Source organism: Pseudophryne corroboree, chromosome 6, assembly GCF_028390025.1.
Source record: "Pseudophryne corroboree isolate aPseCor3 chromosome 6, aPseCor3.hap2, whole genome shotgun sequence".
NCBI lineage: Eukaryota > Metazoa > Chordata > Amphibia > Anura > Myobatrachidae > Pseudophryne > Pseudophryne corroboree.
Window position 1 is genome coordinate 524,422,358 of NC_086449.1, and position 17,966 is coordinate 524,440,323.

General features: G+C 48.3%; 1 protein-coding gene across 1 annotated transcript in view; it reads right to left on the reverse strand.

Annotated features, from left to right (window-relative positions):
• The window catches only part of HELB (DNA helicase B), a 206,837-nt gene that overhangs the window by 122,724 nt on the left and 66,147 nt on the right, over positions 1-17,966 (reverse strand). The window contains exon 5 of the mRNA XM_063927539.1: positions 2,842-3,019. Within this exon, the coding sequence (XP_063783609.1) occupies positions 2,842-3,019 (178 nt within the window). The remainder of the gene's footprint in view (positions 1-2,841; positions 3,020-17,966) is intronic.

The following is a 17,966-nucleotide window of genomic DNA, read 5'->3' on the forward strand; positions in this document are numbered from 1 at the left end:
CTTGTAGTGCTGCTTGTGTGTGGGAGCAATGGCGCGCAGCACGACCGCAGCGCGGTACCTCAGACTCTGAAGTCTTCTGCCGTCACTGAAGTCTTCTGTTCTTCCTTTACTCACCCGGCTTCTTTCTTCTGGCTCTGTGAGGGGGCTGACGGCGAGGCTCTGGGAACAAGCAGCTAGGTGCACCAAGTGATCGAACCCTCTGGAGCTAATGGTGTCCAGTAGCCTAAGAAGCAGTGTCCTTGAACTCAGAAGAAGTAGATCTGCTTCTCTCCCCTCACTCCCACAAAGCAAGGAGCCTGTAGCCAGCAGGTCTCCCTGAAAATAATAAACCTAACAAAGTCTATTCAGAGAAACTCAGGAGAGCTCCCCTAGTGTGTGTCCAGTTTCTCTGGGCACAGAATCTAACTGAGGTCTGGAGGAGGGGCATAGAGGGAGGAGCCAGTTCACACCCATTCAAAGTCTTATAGTTTGCCCATGTCTCCTGCGGATCCCGTCTATACCCCATGGTCCTCTTGGAGTCCCCAGCATCCTCTAGGACGTATGAGAAATATATCTATATAACTTAAAAACCCACAAAAAACAAACAAACCCCCCCCACCCCCACAAATCAATAGGATATACACTACAAATATTCAGACAACTGAAATGTCATTACACCAACAGGGACTGTAATTACATTGTATTCAAATATAGATACACTTTAATATGGAGTTGGTCTCCCTTTTACAACTATAACAGCTTACGTTCTTCTTGGAAGGCTTTCCACAAGATTTTGTAGCGTTTGTGGGAATTTGTGCCCATTCACTCTGTAGGACATTTATGAGGACAGGCATGGATGTTGGATGAGTAACCTGGCTCGCAATCTCCATTCCAGTTCATTCCAAAGGTGCTCGATGGAGTGGAGGTCAGGGATCTGTGCACGCCAGTTAAGTTCTTCCACACCCAACTCAAGTAATACCTTTATTGTCCTTGCTTTGTGCACCGGGGGCACAGTCATGTTGGAATAGAAAAAGGGCCTTCCCCAAACTGTTGCCGCAAAGTGGAAGCAAAGCATTGTCTAAAATGTCTTGGTATGCTGAAGCATTAAGAATGCCCTTCAATGTAGAGAAGTGGCCTAGCCCAAACCCTTAAAAACACCCCCATACCATTATCCCTCCTTCACCAGACTTCACAGTTGGCACAATCCAGTCAGGCAGGTAACATTCTCTCTGCATCCGCCAAAACCAGACTTGCCAAATTGGGTTGGTATCGTTAGACCGGCGCCCGTCATCCTGGTGGTCAGAATCCAGACACCAGATTGCAGAGATTGCATGGCTAGGTGCTTGATTTTAGACACCTGTGGTCTGATTGAAACACCTGAGCTCTATAACAGGTGTGGCCAAATACTTTTGTCCATATAGTGACAAATAATCATATAAAAATCACATGAAAGAACTGCATAAAGGGCCTAATTCAGACTGGCAGCGATCGCAGTCAGAAGTCTTGGGGAGTGTGCATCTCAGGGCTGCGATCGCCTTTGCCCGATTGAAAGGCAGAGGCAGTCGCGGGAGGGGGCGTGCCAACGGCATTAGAACGCTGTTGATGGGGCACGGTACGGACATCGCAGGCGTTTCCAGACAGCTGCTGGGGCGGGCAGCGGCGGTTGGATGATGTCACACAGGCAGGGAGCTATTCGCGGGTGGTGTTTGGGGCAGGAACTGACATACAGGGCTTATCTGCCCCGTGCATTGAAAAACTGCCGTCTTTCCAACACGATGGCAGTTACCAACAGGTATTGAATATACCCCCAAGTCTTCTGCGGGCCGCAAGAAAAAGAAAAATTCTTATATGCAATTTTGAAAGGTTACTTAGAAAAAAACAATAAAAGTATAATCAAAGAAATGCCAAGTATCGGGAAGAAAACAACTTTAATAGTGTGAGCTGGGAGCTGTGTTATTCCCCCTCATATCACGATGCAGTCCCTCAACCCTATTTATTAATACCACATATCAGTGTTAGCTGGGAGCGGTGTTATACCCCCTCATATCACTGTGCGGTCCCCTCTCCTGTATAATACGATCTGTGTGAGGTAGTAAAATGTGTCACTTCCAGCCCCCCTCTATCCCTCAGTCCAGCCACATGCCCCCTGGTATTCACTCTTACTCCCTGTGTCCCCTCCAGACACATGCCCTCTGTGCCAGTCCCTTCCAATTTACCTTCTTCGTTGAGAGATTATCTATCCAGATTCCAGGAGAATCCTCCTGCAATTAGGGCAGCTGTGTACACAGGGCAGTCGGGCACATGCACATACTTGGTGTGAAAGCTTCAGTGATAATGGCACTGAGCAGGCGGTATGCAGCAAAGCTTTTTAATTGCAGCTGGGCATGCGCAGCAGCTACCCCCGTGGACATTTTCCCATCTATATCACTATCTTCTCACGCATGTGCAGAATGGTGAATGCTGCCAACGGCAGAAGGGCCAACATTAAGTCATCCAGTGGTGGTGGGACACAATACATTGTTTAAAAAGTAAACTCAGTCCACAGAAGTATGAGTTGTGGGCTCGGGTAGAGAGTTTGACACGTCTGACCTACACCAATACCATACCTAAAAGAGGAGGTAAAGTGGGCAGAATAAACTATAAACCTAGCCCAGAGTAAGGTGTAGCAAGAGGAAAGGCAAACTATGCGTTAACACCAAAGTTGACCATGTATGTATAGATAAAAATACAATTTCCAACCAGGGCATTCCCCCAGTAGCAGACACTAACCTGATGAATCAGTATCCTCATTTTATGAACATTCAATGCTACTTAGGAAAGGGGGGTCTCTGTGTCAAGGTAATCTAGAAATGTAGCACATACCTAGAATAACTAGTTTAGAGAGTCTGGCATGTTTATATAGCAATTTCAAGACAGCGCTGAGTATACGAACAGACACCAAACTGCCTTCATCCACCACCAAGGACTCCACTTTGGAGAACTTCCAGGCTTTCTTATCACTGGAGTCTTGCTTCAGCCAGCCAGAATAGCTCCATGTAACCTGACAGGATAAGGTGTAAAGGTGTTAACAGCAGTAATTATCAGGAAGAGCATAAGAAAAAGACACTTGGCAGTGGCAAGACTAATTGCTCATAAAATAAATCATAAAGCCCTCATTTCTGGGACAATGTTTAAAGCGCGCAAAAAAAAAAAAAAAAAAAAAGAGAGGACTTTAATTACCTACCGGTAAATCCCTTTCTTGTAGTCCGTAGAGGATACTGGGGTCCACATTAGTACTATGGGGTAAAGATGGGACCACTAGGAGCCATGGGCACTTTAAGAAATCAATAGTGTGGGCTGGCTCCTCCCTCTATGCCCCTCCTACCAGACTCAGTCTAGCAAACTGTGCCCGAGGAGACGAACATACTTTGAGAGAAAAATATAAAAAGGATAGTGGTGAGATTCCGAACCAGCACACACAAACTACAGGAATGCCAAGCTAACCAAACACAAAACCAGGAACAGCAACAGCTGAACCAACATTACTTAACCAAGTAACCGTGCAGGAAGAAACGAAGCACGGGGCGGGCGCCCAGTATCCCCTACGGACTACGATAAAAGGATTTACCGGTAAGTAATTAAAATCCTATTTTCTCTTACGTCCTAGAGGATACTGGGATCCACATTAGTACCATGGAGATGTACCAAAGATCCCAAAACCGGGTGAAAGAGTGCTGAGGTTCCTGCAGAACTGATTGACCTCACAGGCCAAAGTATCAAACTCGTAGAACTTAGCAAACGTATTTGAATCTGACCAAGTAGCTGCTCTGCAGAGCGGTAAAGCCGAGACACCCCAGGCAGCAGCCCAGGAAGAACCCACCGACCTAGTAGAGTGGGCCTGTACAGATTTTGGACACCGCAATCCTGCCGTGGAATAAGCATGCTGGACAGTAAGCCTGAACCAGCGTGCAATGGTCTGCTTTGAAGCAGGACACCCAATTTTATTGGGATCATAGAGAATAAACAGCAAGTCAGATTTTCTGTGATGAGCTGTCCACTTCACATAAACCTTCTGAGTTCTGAGTTCAGCCCTATCTTCATGAAAAATCAAATAGGGGCTCTTGTGAGACAACGCCCCCAGCTCAGACACATGCCTCGCAAAAGCCAATGCCAACAGCGTCTGCCTTCCACATAAGAAACTTGGGGGGTCATTCCGAGTTGTTCGCTCGCAAGCGGATTTTAGCAGATTTGCTCACGCTAAGCCGCCACCTACTGGGAGTGAATCTTAGCATCTTAAAATTGCGAACGATGTATTCGCAATATTGCGATTACACACCTCGTAGCAGTTTCTGAGTAGCTCCAGACTTACTCGGCATCTGCGATCATTTCAGTGCTTGTCGTTCCTGGTTTGACGTCACAAACACACCCAGCGTTCGCCCAGACACTCCCCCGTTTCTCCGGCCACTCCTGCGTTTTTTCCGGAAACGGTAGCGTTTTTTCCCACACGCCCATAAAACGGCCTGTTTCCGCCCAGTAACACCCATTTCCTGTCAATCACATTACTATCGCCAGAACGATGAAAATGCCGTGAGTAAAATTCCTAACTGCATAGCAAATTTACTTGGCGCAGTCGCAGTGCGGACATTGCGCATGCGCATTAAGCGGAAAATCGCTGCGATGCGAAGATTTTTACCGAGCGAACAACTCGGAATGACCCCCTTGATGTCTACGTCCTGTAAAGGCTCAAACCATTCAGACTGCACGAACTGCAACACCACTTTGAGATCCCAAGGTGCCGTAGGAGGCACAAAGGGCGGTTGTATGTGCAGAACACCCTCCAAAAAGGTCAACCTCAAGGAGAGAAGCCAATTATTTCTGGAAGAAAATGGATAAGGCCGAAAACTGGACGTTTATGGAGGCCCACATCCCAAACGTAGGCCCACATCCACACCTGACTGCAGAGAAACGAGAAAACGTCCCAGATGAAACTCCACTGCAGGAAATTTCCTGTTCTCACACCAAGAGACGTATTTTTTTCCATATATGGTGGTAATGTTTAGACGTTAACCCCTTTCTGGCTTGGATCAGGGTTGGAATAACCTTATCCGGGATAGCCCTTTAAGGGCTAGAATTTGACGCTACAACATCCATGCTGTCAAACGTAGCCATGGTAAGTCTTGATAGAGGAACGGCCCCTGTTAGAGAAGGTCCTAACGAAGAGGTAGAGGCCATGGGTCCTCTAGGAGCATCTCCAGCAGATCTGCATACCAGGACCTTCTTGGCCAGTCCGGAGCAATGAGAATTGCTCTAACCTTTTATTTTTTTATTCTTTTTAGTATCTTTGGGATCAATAGGAGTGGTGGAAACACGTACACCATCTTGTAGACCCATGGAGTCACCAGAGCGTCCACCGCCACCACCACTTGTGGGTACCTCAACCTGGAACAATACCGCTTGAGCTTCTTGTTGAGATGAGAAGCCATGTTGATTTGTGGAATTCCCCACAGACGTGTCACGCACCTGAACACCCCCTGGTAAAGGCCCCCACTCTCCTGGGCGGAGGTAGTGTCTGCTGAGGAAGTCTGCTTCCCAGTTGTCTACTCCCGGAATGAAGATCGCGGACAACACCACAGCGTGTCTTTCTGCCCACAGGAGAATCCTCATTACCTCCGACATTGCTGCTCTGCTCTGCATTCCGCCTTGTCGGTGTTATGAACCACAAGCAGTGGTTCATTCCTGTTTGCCTTCAGTTCATGAATTTTATGTTATAGTTCTGTTTGCATGCCAGGATTTCTCTTGTACTTGTTTAGAAGACTCTTGTTTCCAGACGGTGGAGAGTCTGTAACTGAAGCCTGTTTTCTATGTGTTAAGCCTCACTTGTCAGATATTTGGTAATTATGTGGTGAGTGTGTACTGCAGTCTGGCTCTGGTCTGTGTAACCTCACCTGCCAGTATTTTGGCCATTACTTTGTGCCTGGCCTCCAGCCATTCTGATTCCCTTATTACCCAGCTAGCCCTGCAGTCCAGCGCTGGTGATAGAAGTTTGTTATGATACCTGTATGTTTCATTTCTTTGTTAGCTTCCTGCAAGCTTGTTCCTGCACCCTGTCGTCAGCTTCCAGTGGAGCCCGTCTTCCTGCTTCTGGTGTGTTCCTGCATCCAGCTTGTGTACTCCAGTGTCCCGTGTCCAGTTTCCACGGTTTGAGGGATCGTTTCCTGTTGTCCTTCGAGTTTGTCTTCCAGTGGAGTGGTCTGGTGTCCGAAGCCTAGGGGTTCTGGTCGTTTCCTGCGCGCACCTTCCTTGGTGTCGTGAGTAGCGGCTCTGCCGCACCTTGCGGTTGAAGCCGTATTATTCTAATCATCTTGCCGATGTGTTTTCTGCGGAGGTTCCGCCACTGTTGTCCTTGCCGAACTACAACGGATTCGTATTTGGCATTTGGGCAGCGTTACTTTGGTTACGGTTTTTCTTGGCGGCCGCACATAAATTAAGTTTATTATTTTCTGTGGTTATCCCTTTTGCTTTTGTGTCTGTCTTAGTTAGTTTTCCCCTTGATCTCTCTCTGTCTCGGTTAACGCCTCGTCACCAACTAAGACCGGGGGGCATCGGAGTTTGGGCAGACCTAATCCGCCCGTTCAAACGTGGCTGACGTGAGCCCAAGAAACCATAGTCTCGCAGGCGTTAGCCGACCACTAGGGAGGGACAACAGAGTCAGGGTTTCCCAGTTAGGTATTGCTGCGTACCCCAATTCTGTCGCAGCTTCACGCATCTGTACATGGAACTCTTCTGCTGCCACCCTATCTCTTGGGTTCCAAGTACAGAGAACGTAACAGTCGGTTTATGTACGTTACTGCCGTCACATTGTCCGACTGAACTTGAATGGCTTGATATTGAAGATGCGATGCCTATCGAAGGGCGTTGTATATATGGCCCTTGGTCCAAGAATGTTGATCGGAAGAATGGCTTCCTGACTTGACCATTTTTCTTGGAACGGTTCCCAACCTCTGAGGCTTGAGTCTTTGGTTAGCAGAATCCAATTTTTAATCCTGAACCTTCGGCCCTCGGACAGGTGAGAAGTCTGAAGCCACCACAGAAGAGAAATCCTGGCTTTTGGAGATAGACGGACCCTCTGGTGCATGTGTAGATGCAATCCAGACCACTTGTCATACAGATCCAGTTGGAAGGGCCTTGCATGGAACCTTCCATACTGTAGCGCCTCGTAGGCGGCTACCATCTTTACCAGAAGGCGAATGCATAGATATCCAGGTTGGTTTCAGAACATCCCGCACCATCGACTGGATCACCAATGACTTTTCCAACGGAAGGAATACCTTCTGTGCCTCCGTTTCCAGTATCATCCCCAAGAACGGAAGCCTCCATGTTGGTTCCAGATGAGATTTTGGTAGGTTCAGAATCCACCCGTGATCCTGGAGTAGTCGGGTTGAGCGGGCAATATTGTCTAACAACCTCTCCCTGGATGGTGCTTTTATCAGCAGATCGTCCAGGTACGGAATTATGGTCATTCCTTGCTTGCGGAGGAGAAACATCATCTCTGCCATTACCTTGGTGAACACCCTCTGTGCCGTAGAGAGGCCAAATGGCAGGGCCTGGAACTGGTAGTGACAGTCCTGTAAGGCAAACCTTAGATAAGCCTGATGAGGCGGCCAAATCGGAATATGAAGGTATGCATCCTTGATAACCAGAGACACCAAGAAAATAGGATTTTAATACCTACCGGTAAATCCTTTTCTCTTAGTCCGTAGAGGATGCTGGAGACACCATTAGAACACCGGTGTAGAGACGGGATCCGCAGGAGAAATGGCCACTAAGACTATAAAAGGGTGTGAACTGGCTCCTCCCTCTATGCCCCTCCTCCAGACTCCAGTTATAGGAACTGTGTCCAGGGAGACAGACATTTCGAGGAAAGGATTTATTGTTAAACGAAGGCGAGATTCATACCAGCTCACACCTTAACCATGCCGCAGAACATGGCATTCAACAGAACACAGGCCAACGTCATGAACAATGTCAGCAACAGGCTGACAATAACGTAACACAACATATGTGTAACCATAACTATTAACTGTAGATACAGTAACGCACCGGGACGGGCGCCCACCATCCTCTACGGACTAAGAGAAAAGGATTTACTGGTAGGTATTAAAATCCTATTTTCTCATACGTCCTAGAGGATGCTGGGGACACCATTAGAACCATGGGGTTATACGAAAGCTCTAGAACGGGCGGGAGAGTGCGGACGACTCTGCAGCACCGATTGACCGAACTTAAGGTCTTCATCGGCCAAGGTGTCAAACTTGTAGAACTTTGCAAAAGTGTTTGACCCCGCCAAAGTAGCTGCTCGGCAAAATTGCAATGCCGAGATCCCCCGGGCAGCCGCCCAGGATGAGCCCACCTTCCTAGTGGAACGGGCCTTCACTGGATTCCGGTAATTGAAATCCAGCTGTGGAATGAGCGTGCTGAATCGTGTTACAGATCCAGCGTGCAATGGTCTGCTTGGAAGCAGGACACCCAACCTTGTTGGGAGCATACAGGACAAACAGAGCCTCTGTTTTCCTAATTTGAGCCGTTCTGGCGACAAATCTTCAAAGCTCTGATCACATCCAGAGATTTTGACTCAGCGAAAAGGAGTCAGTAGCCACAGGCACCACAATAGGTTGGTTTATGTGGAAAGAGGAAACCACCTTCTGTAAAAATTGCTGACGTGTCCTCAATTCAGCTCTATCTTCATGGAAGTTCAAATAAGGGCTCTTGTGAGATAAGGCTGCTAACTAAGACACCCGCCTTGCAGATGCCAAGGCCAATAGGATGACCACTTTCCAAGTGAGGAATTTTAACTCCACCTTCCGCAAAGGTTCAAACCAACGTGAATGAAGGAACTGCAATACCACATTAAGGTCCCATGGTGCCACAGGAGGCACAAATGGAGGTTGGAAGTGTAGGGTGTGGTATTGAAAGTCGACAGTAACTAGATCGACAATGTCTAGGTTGATCACTATTGGTCGACAGGGTCTTTAGGTCGACATGTTCTAGGTCGACAGGTCAAAAGGTCGACATGAGTTTTTAATGTTATTTTGGTGTCGTTTTCTTCGTAGAGTGACCGGGAACCCCAATTAGTGCACCGCTTCGCTCGCCATGCTTCGGGCATGGTGCCTTCGCTCGGCACAGATTATCGTTCCAATCGTAGTCCACGTGGATCGTTAAGTATGAAAAGGTTCAAAAAAATATTGTGAAAAACTAGTCGACCTTTTGACCTAGAACATGTCGACCTAAAGACCCTGTCGACCTAGACACCCTGTCGACCAATAGTGGTCGACCTAGACATTGTCGACCTAGCTACTGTCGACTTTCAATCCGGATCCCGGAAGTGTAACACTCCTTTCACGAAGGTCTGAACTTCTGTAAGGGAGGCCAATTGTTTCTGAAAGAAAATTGATAAGGCTGAAATCTGAACCTTGATTGAGCCCAATTTTAGGCCCGCATCCACACCTGCTTGTAGAAAATGGAGAAAATGCCCTAGGCGAAACTCTTCCATAGGAGCTCCCTTGGCTTCACACCAAGAGACATATTTTCTCCAAATACGGTGGTAATGTTTAGCAGTTACCCCTTTTCTGGCCTGAATAAGTGTGGGAATGACTTCACTGGGAATACCCTTACTGGCTAGGATTTTGCGTTCAACCGCCATGCCGTCAAACGCAGCCGCGGTAAGTCCTGATACACGCACGGCCCCTGTCGTAACAGGTCCTCTCGCAGAGGAAGAGGCCAGGGATCTCCTATGAGTAATTCCTGAAGATCTGGATACCAGGCCCTCCTTTGCCAGTCTGGGACAATGACGATCGCCTGGATCTTTGTTCTTCTTATGATCTTTAGAACTTACGGAATTAGAGGAAGTGGAGGGAATACATACACCGACTGAAACACCCACGGTGTCACCAGTGCATCCACTGCTATTGCTTGAGGGTCCCTTGACCTGGAACAATATCTCTGAAGCTTCTTGTTGAGACGAGATGCCATCATGTCTACTTGAGGAACTCCCCAACGACTTGTCACCTCTGCGAAGACTTCTTGGTGGAGGCCCCACTCTCCTGGATGGAGATCGTGTCTGCTGAGGAAGTCTGCTTCCCAGTTGTCCACTCCTGGAATGAATATCGCTGACAGAGCGCTTGTATGTTTTTCCGCCCAGCGGAAAATTCTTGTGGCTTCTGCCATTGCCGCTCTGCTTTTCGTTCCGCCCTGACGGTTTATGTACGCTACTGCAGTTACATTGTCCGACTGGATCAGTACAGGCAGATCTCAAAGAAGATGTTCCGCTTGTAGGAGGCCGTTGTAAATGGCCCTTAACTCCAGAACATTTATGTGGAGACAAGATTCCTGGCTTGACCTTTTTCCTTCAAAGCTTTCTCCCATTGTGACTGCCCCCCAGCCTCGGAGGCTTGCATCCGTGGTCAGCAGGATCCAGTCCTGTATCCCGAACCTGCGCCCCTCTAGGAGATGAGAGCTGTGCAGCCACCACAGGAGTGATATGCTGGCCTTGGACGACAGGATTATCCTCTGGTGCATGTGTAGATGGGACCCGGAACACTTGTCCAACAGGTCCCACTGGAACACTGGCATGGAACCTGCCAAACTGAATGGCCTCGTAGGCCGCAACCATCTTCCCCAGCAAACGAAAGCATTGATGGATTGACACTCTTGCTGGTTTCAGAATTTGTTTGACCAGACTCTGAAGTTCCAGCGCCTTTTCCACAGGTAGAAAGACTCCCTGTAGGTCTGTGTCCAATATCATTCCCAAAAATGGCAGCCGCGTCGTCAGTATCAACTATGATTTTGGCAAGTTTAGGAGCCAACCATGTTGTTGAAGAACTGACATGGAGATTGCAACGTTTTGGACCAACTGGTCCCTGGATCTCGCCTTTATCAGGAGTTCGTCCAAGTATGGGATAATTGTGGCTTCTTGCTTGCGCTGGAGAACCATCATCTCCGCCATCACTTTGGTAAAAATCCTCGGAGCCGTGGATAGACCAAACGGCAACGTTTGAAATTGGTAATGACAATCCTGAATTGCAGATCTCAGGTAAGCCTGATGCGGAGGATAAATGGGAACATGTAAGTAGGCATCTTTTATGTCCACCGACACCATGAAATTCCCTTCCTCGAGACTGGAGATCACTGCTCGGAGAGACTCCATCTTGAATTTGAATCTCCTTAGGTAGAAATTCAGAGATTTCAGGTTTCGGATTGGTTTGACCGAGCCGACCGGCTTCGGGACCACAAAAAAGCTTCCCCCTTTTGCGACTGGGGAACCTTGACGATACCCTTGGGATACTATTTGTAAAATCCAAGGGTCCAGGTTTGAACGAACCCAACACTGACTGAAGAGTTTTAGACGGGCCCCCACCGGTGCGGACTCCCACATAGGAACCCCAACGTCATGCAGTGGAATTGGCATAAGCCTGGGAGGACTTCTGCTCCTGGGAGCCTGACAAGGCAGGAGAACATTTACCTCTTCCTCTAGTAGCAAGGAAGGAAGAACCCCGGCCCTTTCTATATTTATTGGGCCAAAAGGACTGCATCTGATAATGTTGCGTTTTCTTTTGTTGTGGAGGAACATAAGGTAAAAATTATGACTTACCCGTGGTAACCGTAGATACCAAATCATCAAGGCTGTCACCAAATAAGGCCTTACCTATATATGGTAGAGATTCCATACGTTTCTTGGAGTCAGCATCAGCATTCCATTGGTGAATCCACAACGCACGCCTAGCTGAAACAGCCATGGCATTGGCTTTTGATCCCAAAAGACCAATATCTCTCGCAGCTTCCTTAAGGTATGCTGCAGCGTCCTTGATATAACCCAGCGTCAAGAGGATGCTATCCCTATCTAGGTTATGTATATCAGATGACAAGTTATCTGCCCACTTTTCAATAGCACTACTTACCCACGCAGACACAATGACAGGTCGGAGTAGTGTACCCGTGGTCACATAAATGGACTTCAATGTAGTTTCCTGTTTACGATCCGCAGGATCTTTCAGGGCCGCTGTGTCAGGTGACAGGAGAGCCACCTTTTTAGACAACCTAGACAAGGCCTTGTCCACAGTGGGGGGTGACTCCCACTTTTTCCTATCCGTCGAGGGAAACGGATAAGCTGCCAAAATTCTTTTGGGAATGTGAAACTTCCTGTTAGGACCTTCCCAAACTTTTTCCAAAAAAGCGTGTTCAGTTCATGAGAGGGAGGAAACGTTATCTCAGGTTTCCTTTCTTTATACATACCCTTTTATCAGGGACAGCCGGGTCCTCAGTGATATTTAATGCCTCTTTAATCACCACAATCATGTACTGAATGCTCTTTGCCAATTTTGGGTCTAACCTGGAATCGCTATAGTCGACACTAGAATCAGTGTCCATGTCAGTATCAGTGTCTGCCACTTGGGCCAACGTACATTTTTGTGACCCTGAGAGGACCTGACTTTGGAATAACATATCGTCCACAGATTTTTTCCCAAGCCTGGTCTTACTAATAAGAGCCACAATAGCATTCAAGGCGTTTAACACATTTACCCAATCAGGTGCCGGCAGTGCTGACAGGGTCACCCCCGCAGCTGTCTGCGTCCCCAATACAGCCTCCTCCTGGGAAGAGCCTTCAGCCCCTGACATGTCGACACTCGTGCACCAAACACCCACAGACACACCGGGCATATAGGTGACAGACCCACAGTAAAGTCTGTACGAGAGAGACAGAGGGGATTTGCCAGATCACACCCTGCGCTGGAAAAATGGGTCAGAAAATTGGCAATACAATGCCTCAGACCTATAGCGCTTTCATCACATATACATTGCACCAATTATATGCCTCCCCCCTCCGTTTTACACCCCTGGTACTTGTCAGTGTGTGTGGATGACCAGCGTCTCTGCAGCCTGAGGAGAGGAAATGGCGCCGTGAGGGAGAAGCTCCGCCCCCTTAATGGCGCGCTTCTGTCCCGCTTTCTAGATGTTTATACTGGCGGGGGATGGGACAGTGCCGCGGCACTAATGTCCCCTCTTGCCAGTGTGTTAAATAAGGTCGTTTTTAGCTGCCCAGGGCGCCCCCCGCAGTGCGAGTGGGAGCTTGGCGCGCAGCGTCTGCCCGATACCTCTTGAAAATGCCGTCTCTGAAGAGAAAAGTCTTCTTTTCTTTGGTTACTCACCCGTCTTGTGACTTCTGGCTATGTAAGGGGGTGACGGCAGGCTGTGGTAGAGAGCATCTGAGCGTACCCAGCGATCAAACCCTCAGCTAATGGTGTCCTGTAGCCAGAACCAGAGCCCTTGAACTCACTTGAAGTGGGTCATACTTCTCTCCCCTAAGTCCCACGAAGCAGGGAGACTGTTGCCAGCAGCCTCCCTGAAAATAAAAAAACCTAAACAAAAAGTCTTTACAGAGAAACTCAGTAGAGCTCCTCTTAGTGCGTCCAGTCTCCCTGGGAACAATTCTAAAACTGGAGTCTGGAGGAGGGGCATAGAGGGGAGGGAGCTAGTTCACACCCTTTCAAAGTCTTAAAGTGCCCATGTCTCCTGCTGATCCAGTCTATACCCCATGGTTCTAATGGTATCCCCAGCATCTTCTAGGACGTATGAGAAATCCCCCTCCTCCAGACCTGAGATCACAGCTCTCAGAGACTCCATCTTGAACACCAGTAAGTACGGGTTCAATGACTTGAGATTTAAAATGGGCCTTACCGAACCATCCTGTTTCGGTATTACAAACAGGTCGGAAAAATAACCCTGGTTTTGCAGCTGAAGCGGAACAGGAACAAAGATCTGAGTCTGTACCAGTTTTAGAATTGCTTCCTGTAAAGTTATACTTGCTTCTTGAGAAGCTGGTAAGCCTGATTTGAAGAATCTGTGAGGTGGGAGTTCCTGAAACTCCAGTCTGTAGCCCTGGGCTATAAGTTCTTTGACCCAGGGATCCTGGCATGACATTTCCCATATGTGACTGAAGAATCTTAAACGGACTCCCACCTGCCTGTGTTCTATGCACTGCGATCCAGTCATGCTGAAGGCTTTGAGGAAGCAGAACTGGGGTTCCTGTGAACCTGCAGTTGCTGGTTTTCTAGGTTTACCTCTATTGCCTTTGAAGGCCGTAGAAGAACCTTTGGTTTTGTTTTTAAACTTCGCTATCCAAAAGGACTGCAGAGTTGGAGTAGTGTAGGATTTTCGAGCCGGGGGAGCTGCGGAAGGAAGGTATGTAGACTTACCCACCGTAGCCTTGGATATCCACGTATCCAGTTCATCTCCAAAAGGGCTTCACCTGTGAAAGGTAGGCTTCCCACGCCTGGAATCCACGTCTGCAGACCACTGGCGTAGCCACAAGCCCCTGCGTGCTGACACTGCCATGGCAGTTGTGTGTGCATTGAGTGAACCAATTTAATTTATGGCCTTCAACGTAAAGTTAGCAGAATCCTGTATATGCTGTAGGAGTAAAATGATCTCCCCCCCCCCCCTGGACAAGGAACCTAACCCGTCAATTAGATTACCTGACTATTTTGCAGGTAAAACTGTGTTACGAGACAGCCTAGAAACCGATGCATCAACTATCGGTGGGTTTTCCCATTTTTTCCCCCCATCATCCTGAGGAAACGGGAAGGATGTGAGTAACCGTTTTGGGACCTGCAACTTCAAGATTTACCGACGTTGCTGCAAATAGGGAATTAATTCCTTATATGCTGGGAAAGTAGCTGAGGATTTCTTTTTCACATTAAATTAAGATTCTTCCTCATCCTCTGATAACTTATCAGGGATGTGCAGGACATCTCTAATAGCTTCTATCAGGGCCTGTATATCCTGTGACAAAGCTGCATCCCTCCTCCCGAGTCCACCTCACCCTCCTCTGGGTCTGATACATCATTGGTATCAGCCTGCATGATTTGGGCCACAGTACGCTTCTGTGGAAAAATGGCAGGGGTGTGAGACGCTGGAATGACCACTGAATCTATTCTCATTTTGGGATAATTTATTCAAAATATTTGAAATCATCCCTTTTAATGAATCTAACCATACTGGTTCAGATCCACTAGCCTGAGAAGGTGTATTATCCCGAGTACACTGCAGTGATCCCTCAGATTGAGAAAAAACACTCTGCTGTGCATGATACACACTCCTTTGACATAGTAAATGTTTAAGAACCCACAAAGGAAATAGGTTAAAAGCACTGTTAACCCACAGAGAGCCCTTCTAGGGAGACAGAGTATAATGGAGCCAGCCACACAGCGCCCCTGTAGCTAAAGAACAAGTTTAGCTGAGTCGCAAACCAAGTATCCTTAATAGGGCTTAGTACACCAAGTATTGCTCCCCCCCCCTGCTATGACCCCCTGGTACCGCTGAGATGCTCTGGAGTCCTTGTGGAGGAGCTGCGCTTCCCTGCCAATCTGCCTGTGTATAGCTGAAGAGGGAAAATGGCACTGGTGAGCTGCTGGATCTGCTCATAGTGAAGCCCCGCCACCTTAATGGCGCGCGATCTTCCCAGGTTTTTTTATACTGGCTGAGGTAAATAATAAGAATTTACTTACCGATAATTCTATTTCTCGGAGTCCGTAGTGGATGCTGGGGTTCCTGAAAGGACCATGGGGAATAGCGGCTCCGCAGGAGACAGGGCACAAAAAGTAAAGCTTTTCCAGATCAGGTGGTGTGCACTGGCTCCTCCCCCTATGACCCTCCTCCAGACTCCAGTTAGGTACTGTGCCCGGACGAGCGTACACAATAAGGGAGGATTTTGAATCCCGGGTAAGACTCATACCAGCCACACCAATCACACCGTACAACTTGTGATCTAAACCCAGTTAACAGTATGATAACAGAGGAGCCTCTGAAAGATGGCTCCCTAAACAATAACCCGAATTAGTTAACAATAACTATGTACAAGTATTGCAGATAATCCGCACTTGGGATGGGCGCCCAGCATCCACTACGGACTCCGAGAAATAGAATTATCGGTAAGTAAATTCTTATTTTCTCTATCGTCCTAGTGGATGCTGGGGTTCCTGAAAGGACCATGGGGATTATACCAAAGCTCCCAAACGGGCGGGAGAGTGCGGATGACTCTGCAGCACCGAATGAGAGAACTCCAGGTCCTCTTTTGCCAGGGTATCAAATTTGTAGAATTTTACAAAACGTGTTCTCCCCTGACCACGTAGCTGCTCGGCAGAGTTGTAATGCCGAGACCCCTCGGGCAGCCGCCCAAGATGAGCCCACCTTCCTTGTGGAATGGGCCTTAACAGATTTAGGCTGTGGCAGGCCTGCCACAGAATGTGCAAGTTGAATTGTGTTACAAATCCAACGAGCAATCGACTGCTTAGAAGCAGGCGCACCCAACTTGTTGGGTGCATACAGTATAAACAGCGAGTCAGATTTTCTGACTCCAGCCGTCCTTGAAATGTATATTTTTAAAGCTCTGACAACGTCCAACAACTTGGAGTCCTCCAAGTCGCTTGTAGCCGCAGGCACTACAATAGGCTGGTTCAGGTGAAACGCTGATACCACCTTAGGGAGAAAATGCGGACGCGTCCGCAGCTCTGCCCTATCCGAATGGAAAATTAAATAAGGGCCTTTATAAGATAAAGCCGCCAGTTCAGATACTCTCCTGGCGGAAGCCAGGGCCAGTAACATAGTCACTTTCCATGTGAGATATTTCAAATCCACATTTTTTAGTGGTTCAAACCAATGGGATTTGAGGAAATCTAAAACTACATTTAGATCCCACGGTGCCACCGGAGGCACCACAGGAGGCTGTATATGCAGTACTCCTTTGACAAAAGTCTGGACCTCAGGGACTGAGGCCAATTCTTTTTGGAAGAATATTGACAGGGCCGAAATTTGAACCTTAATAGATCCCAATTTGAGACCCATAGACAATCCTGATTGCAGGAAATGTAGGAAACGACCCAGTTGAAATTCCTCCGTCGGAGCACTCCGATCCTCGCACCACGCAACATATTTCCGCCAAATGCGGTGATAATGCTTCGCGGTGACTTCCTTTCTTGCCTTAATCAAGGTAGGAATGACTTCTTCTGGAATGCCTTTTCCTTTTAGGATCTGGCGTTCAACCGCCATGCCGTCAAACGCAGCCGCGGTAAGTCTTGAAAGAGGCAGGGACCCTGTTGAAGCAGGTCCCTTCTCAGAGGTAGAGGCCACGGATCGTCCGTGACCATCTCTTGAAGTTCCGGGTACCAAGACCTTCTTGGCCAATCCGGAGCCACTAGTATCGTTCTTACTCCGCTTTGCCGTATGATTCTCAATACCTTTGGTATGAGAGGCAGAGGAGGAAACACATACACCGACTGGTACACCCAAGGTGTTACCAGCGCGTCCACAGCTATTGCCTGCGGATCTCTTGACCTGGCGCAATACCTGTCCAGTTTTTTGTTGAGGCGAGACGCCATCATGTCCACCATTGGTCTTTCCCAACGGTTTATTAGCATGTGGAAAACTTCTGGATGAAGTCCCCACTCTCCCGGGTGAAGATCGTGTCTGCTGAGGAAGTCTGCTTCCCAGTTGTCCACGCCCGGGATGAACACTGCTGACAGTGCTATCACGTGATTCTCCGCCCAGCGAAGGATCCTGGCAGCTTCTGCCATTGCACTCCTGCTTCTTGTGCCGCCCTGTCTGTTTACATGGGCGACTGCCGTGATGTTGTCCGACTGGATCAACACCGGTCTTCCTTGAAGCAGAGGTTCCGCCTGGCTTAGAGCATTGTAGATTGCTCTTAGTTCCAGAATGTTTATGTGAAGAGACTTTTCCAGGCTCGACCACACTCCCTGGAAGTTTCTTCCTTGTGTGACTGCTCCCCAGCCTCTCAGGCTGGCGTCCGTGGTCACCAGGATCCAATCCTGTATGCCGAATCTGCGGCCCTCCAATAGATGAGCCCTCTGCAACCACCACAGAAGAGATACCCTTGTCCTTGGAGACAGGGTTATCCGCAGGTGCATCTGAAGATGCGACCCTGACCATTTGTCCAACAG